General features: G+C 36.8%; 1 protein-coding gene across 3 annotated transcripts in view; it reads right to left on the bottom strand.

Moving 5' to 3' along the window:
- Positions 1-6000, bottom strand: part of CASK (calcium/calmodulin dependent serine protein kinase) — a 352166-nt gene that overhangs the window by 92744 nt on the left and 253422 nt on the right. For all 3 annotated transcript variants that reach the window (XM_040632797.1, XM_040632783.1, XM_040632789.1), the window contains exon 10: positions 5563-5662. In XM_040632797.1, coding sequence (XP_040488731.1) covers positions 5563-5662 — 100 coding nt within the window. The remainder of the gene's footprint in view (positions 1-5562; positions 5663-6000) is intronic.

Genomic DNA, 6000 nt, shown 5'->3' with positions numbered 1-6000 from the left:
AAAAAAATCTGTTTACTAAAGTATAATTTATTAAGTTAAAATTCACCAATTTAAGTATACATTTTCATCTCTCCAAAAAAGTTCCCTCTTGTCCCTTTGCAGTCAAATGCTTCCCCCCTGGACAACAGCTCTTATTGCCACTGTACAAAGCAAATTCTGGTTAACAGTCAAGTTATATGCAATAGTGAATCCTGTACTGGAAATTGTATTTTGGACTTAAGCATTGCACTATATCCAATTCAAGCTATGAAAACTTACACATGGTGATAAATCCTTTAGATTATGTGTATCGTGCAGACACCTCAAAATTTAGTATTAATTAAAAGAAGTAAACTCTGCAAATGGATTCTATCAGAGTACAGATGCTTTAATTCTAATGTCATTATGCTTGTTAAAATGGTCTGTTTTAAACAGCAGCATTGCTGGGCACAAATCTGTCAAAGTACTTTAAATAACATTCTGCTGGTTAAGTGCCCATTCATATAAAACTTTACAACTAAGGAAAAGCACCACTTGATACCTCAAGATGCTTTCATTTCGAAATGACATGACAGGTCTACTTAAAAAAAAAAAAAAAGGAGAGGCATGCTAAATTTGGAGAAACAAAAGCAGGTACAAAGGAGAAGTGTCTCACATTTTAATAGTCATTAACTTATATGTGGTGGACAGCCTCTAAGATGGCCCCCAACATCCCTGCCTCCTGGTAGTCACACCCTTGTATAATCAAATCTCTTCCTGGAGTGTGGGCTCTACTTATTAACTCACTTGTAATGAAGAGAATAGGGCAGAAATGATAGGATGTCACTCTGAGATGAGTTTATGAAGACCATGGCTTTTGTCTTGGGCACTCTTACTTTTGCCCTTTCTCTTTGGTCATTCATGCTGGGGAAAACAAGCGTCTGTGTTGTGAGCAGCCCTATGGAGAGGCTCAATAGCCAGTAAGGAACTGAAGCCTGTTAACAACCATGACAGTGAGTTTGGAAGAGGATGCCTCTCCCCACCTCCCACAGTTGGGCCTTTAGATGAGACTGCAGCCCTGGCAACTGCTTGACTGTAGTCTCATGGGAGATCTCAAGCCAGAGGCACACAGCTAAACCATGCCCAGATTCCTGACCCACAGAAACTGTGAGAGGATAAATCCTGCTTTGAAGTGATTCAATACAGAGCAAAAGACAATTAACATACTGTGAGATTTTTATATTAAATCAGCTGCAATTGGAGCTACAAGTAACAAATGCAAAAGAATATGACAATATATTCAATTATTAGCAACCAAATTTTCTAATTTATCGTTGTCTCTTATATACTTCCTCCCAGTAAGCACAACATAGAGGTAAAGGTTCATTCTACTGTCTTAGTTGAAATTATTGAAATAATTGTAGATTTCTATGCAATTTTAAGAAATAATACAGAGATCCCTTGTATACTCTGCTCAGTTTCCCCATTGGTAGCATTTTACAGAACTACGGTATAATATCATATCCAGAATACTGACATTGATACAATCCACCCATCTTATTCAGATTGCCTTAGTATTACTTGTACTCATTTGTGTGTGTGTCTAATTTTTTTGACATACTTTTTACTTCAATGTTGTCACATAATCAAATCGTGTCCTTTTGTAATTAAAATCTAGCCATTATATTACTCTTTATAAATGATCTCTCTGATGGTAAAAGTTGCTGAGACACATGAATTCGGGAGTTTATTTCACAGCTCCATATTAATTAACTAAAAATTCAGTCAGTAATAGAAAGTAATAAAAACCGCTTATAGATTATGTAATCATCAAAGGAAAGTTCACTTACCCTGAAAGTTTTCTTGAAAGCGAACTATAAAATAAAATGTTACCCTTTCTCCCAAATTAATGTATTTGTGCTTGAAATTCAGATGGGAGATAATATTAAGTGCAGTTAAAATTTTAACACTGCCTATCTTCCTCTTATGAAAGTGAGAAGTTAGTATTATTTGTATGACAGTGCCTCAGGAAATCAATACAGCCACGTTTTGATTTTATGGTCAGGCAGTGTTAAAATTCATAATCAAACATCTAAACACAAATAGCCAAGGAGAAAGTCAAGCTGCTTATGAACCATGCAAAGCCAAACACTTTTGCATAAGAGATAAAGCTTAGAGGAAAACAAAGGGATACCTACTTTCTGCTGCTAGAAGTCCTAGGAGGAAGGCAGCATATGGACAAACAACAAACAGTATGAATTTAGAGCAAGCAGGTTATCAAGCTACAGTTGGGCCCAGTAGATGAGCCACAAGAAGCACGCTCCCCCGGCTGAGCCCGAAGTGAGTCCTTGTGCTCCACGAGCACATTCCCTGAGACTATTAAGGATTTCAAGTCATTAAAACACTGGGTTCGGATTCTGACTTCTTTGATTTGAAATACGAGAAAAAAAATATTTCTACTTTGGATTGTTAACAAAGGAATGATACACTGTTCATCATATGAATAAACTCAACAAATTCTAGTGAATGTATAATGGACTAATTTCAATAAAATAGAAAAAAATAATTGCTTACATAAAAATTATTTTACAATGTAAAGAGCATAGCTAAACATGTTAGACTCTTTAGATGACAGACCAGGAAATGCATTAATTTTAAATTCGTTTTTAAATTGTGATTTTAAATAGAATTTTGGGGGACCAAAATAGGATTTTAATTTTTCAAGCAAGGTCATTAAAGAAAATGACCTACTTACCATTATTTCATAGAACGAATAGAACAGGCATTATCTAAAGATGAAAAACAGACTGCCCTCAAGAAATAGCAGGTGGTGACCTTACACTGTTCTCTCTCTCTAACCCCTCCTTCCCTGTCCCCTCACCCCCACCCAACAAACACAGGTTTGCTGATCGTTTTTCTCTTTTTGCCATGGGCTTGCAAGAACTTTCAGGTAATGCTGAAAGGTAATGCTGAAATGTGTTTTGTACTGTAAAACAAACCCATGCGGATTTATACAGAAAGATAGTGGAACGGTCAATGTTGAAACTTAAAATAAATGATGAGGAGTTTAAGGATTAGAATTAAATTGACAAGAATTTAGGCTTGAAAATGAAAAAATGAAATGAAAAATGAAAATACAGATGTGTTAATTTATGAAAGTGTAAAGCTCTTATGTGAGTCCAGACAATATATAATAGGCTTTCTGCAACCAAGCATACAACCATCACTGTTGGCTGCAGAAAAGTTTGCTGGTAGAGCTATTTCATAAATGATGATGAAAAAATAGTACAATGCCTCCCTTTAAGTGGCTTAGTATTAAAAATTAATTTTAGGAACATATGAATAATTCTTGATAGCTGTGAGAAAGTTACGAAAGTATTAGAATTTTCTTCAAAATGTTCCTTTGTCTTTGACTTCTGAATACAGAAAAAATTTCCTTTTCATTTAGGGGAGGTGATCAGACACATATATGGCATAATGATCCTTCTGTCTTTTATTCATAGCTGCCTGCTATTTGAAAATATTTTAGAGACAGCCATTTGCATGTCAAATGAGGTTATAGATTGCTTACAAGATCATTAAGATCCAGAAATTTAGGAAAAAGAAGGTTGTGACTGCAGGAAAAGGAAGCAAGAGGGAATGTGAAATTGTGAACAACTAATTCGAGAGCTTGCAGGCTACCCGCAAGACAGTGTGGGAAATCTCTTTCTCGTTTAAAAAGCAAATGCTGCAATCAGAAACTATTTCAGCCACATCATTTACAGATTGTACTGAAAAACAAAAAAAACGGGTGATAAAAATGTATTTAACAGAAAATAAGCATGTCTATAACTATAGACAATTCCTCTCCCTAAAAGAAAAATCCGATTCTTTAACAGAAGGGGACACTTAAGAGCTCATTAAACTCTTGCTGGGCAGAGGTACACATTAAGGGGTTAACACTAAAGATTAGGTCTGTGAAGCTATTGCAAGGACCACACGGCTCTCCGGTCCTGATTCTAAAGATGAAAATGGTACTAGATCTTGACCTACAATCTCTCAATCTATTCCACCAAATTTGTGACTGTATCATGTAGTCACAGTATGACATAAAACCATTACTAGATCCCACTCCGTCCCCAGATGGGTCTAGTGTAAACTGAGTATGAGGAGAGAAGAGAGACATTTGAGCTAACGCCAACCCAAATGCTGCAGGTGGAGGGAACAAAATGGACTGGGAGAGAAAAAGACACGAAACAACAGGGAGCATGGGGGAACACACCTGGAAACACAGCCTTGCCCTTCATGTGGTAAGGGCTCTGGATAATCACAGAGTCAGCGCTAGAGGAAACCAGCAAGACCTTCTCTTCAGAGAGTCTCTTTTCTAAGATTCCCATTTCTGATTGTTTTTGGAAATCACCTTTACTCAAAAGAGGAAGATTCACATCCCAATTGGTAAAGGTCAAAATGAGGAACTACATAGCTGCTGGAATGGGAAACGTGATCCTGTTCTTTTCCACAAGGTGTAATAAGCACATACCAATTGGTAAGAAACTGTGCATGTGAATGTTTGTGCACATATGTGTATAAACAGAGAGAAGGAAGAAGCACAAACACTGACAAATCTCACAGTTGTAACTGGAGAGAAGCACTGGCACATCCATTCTTCCTGGATTGCTAATAGTGAAGGACAAACAACTCATGCTTTAGGAAGGGCCCTGGGCCTTGAGTCCCAATGGGACTCAATACTGAATGGGCAGCTCCCAAAGTACAAAAATCAAACCAACAGCCCAAAGTCAACCACATGGCAAATACTGAGTGACTCTCATGTGAGAAGGAAGAAAAGCTGAGGGCAGAGGACATATGATTCAGACGTGAATATATACGTACATCAATGAAATTTATAGTAGACGTATACATGCATTTACATAAACATACAAATGGATACTGCGGATTTTTAACAAATGATCCTTGAGAACACCTCACTAGTGAAATGGAAATCTGAGTGTTTTATAAAATAATTTTGTGAACAGTGGTGGGGTTTTTTCCCCACAGTAGTACCTATATACATTTCATCCGAATAGGTAACTCTTCTTCTGTGTTCTTCTCTCCTGAATGCTTGTATACACGTGTTACAGACTTAATAAAAAGAGAAGAACTTGTAAACTGTTTTGAGAGATAAGTCACAAGACAGTTTACATTGAAAGATAAAATTAAAAGCAGGGTTGTCCCAAAGTCTGATCTGCTATGGTTGTCTGGGAAAAATCTTACATCAGAAGATTTTGTTGGGGTATAAGGTAGTCAGAAAGATCCAAAAAGACTGACCACAGTGTTGGACTGGATGAAGTGCAATGTTGGGTCTGGAGTACGGAAAGGGGAAGAAGTATTTCTGAGGTAAAAAGAAAAAAGTAAAATGTTGGTTTTAGAGCAGCAAGGGAAAGCAACTTTGGTAGTAAAATTAAAAGGAACTAGACACATGTGGATGGGATTTGGTTGCTGACAAACTTCCTTAGAATTCCTTGGGGGATCTGACTAGATTCATAGGAAAAGTTTATTCACAATGGCAGAGAAAGGATGGAGACACCAAATAATTCACGCTGGTGAATGAATGAACGGTCCAATTACCTGAGGAGGTAGGGTCTTCGGAAAAATCTGGCAACTCTTCAGGGGGATCCCCATAGAATGAGTTGAATTTGTGACTTGACACAGCTGCTAGTACTGCACCCTAAAACAAAAAGATGAAAAAAATTAAAACAAATAAATAAATATAAAAACATTCAGTAACAAACTTATGAGTATTCAGAAAGTCAAACCTATAGGAGACGACAGCTAGAAGAGGGGGAGCTTTTAAATGATTTTGGATTCCTTCAAATTAATCACATATGCATATACAAGGAGGACACTGTTGGGGACTGGAAAAGTATATGAAACCATTTACATCTTGAACTGAACATGTACCACAAAATGGAACATTCTGCAGTCACTATGAAATGATGCTGAAGGATGTTTAATAAAACAGAAAGATGCTTGTGAATTACATAAAAAACGTTTTAAAACAATCTA

The sequence above is a fragment of the Ursus maritimus genome, assembly GCF_017311325.1.
Source record: "Ursus maritimus isolate PB19 chromosome X unlocalized genomic scaffold, ASM1731132v1 scaffold_X1, whole genome shotgun sequence".
NCBI lineage: Eukaryota > Metazoa > Chordata > Mammalia > Carnivora > Ursidae > Ursus > Ursus maritimus.
This window is presented reverse-complemented; position numbering and strand designations above follow the sequence as displayed.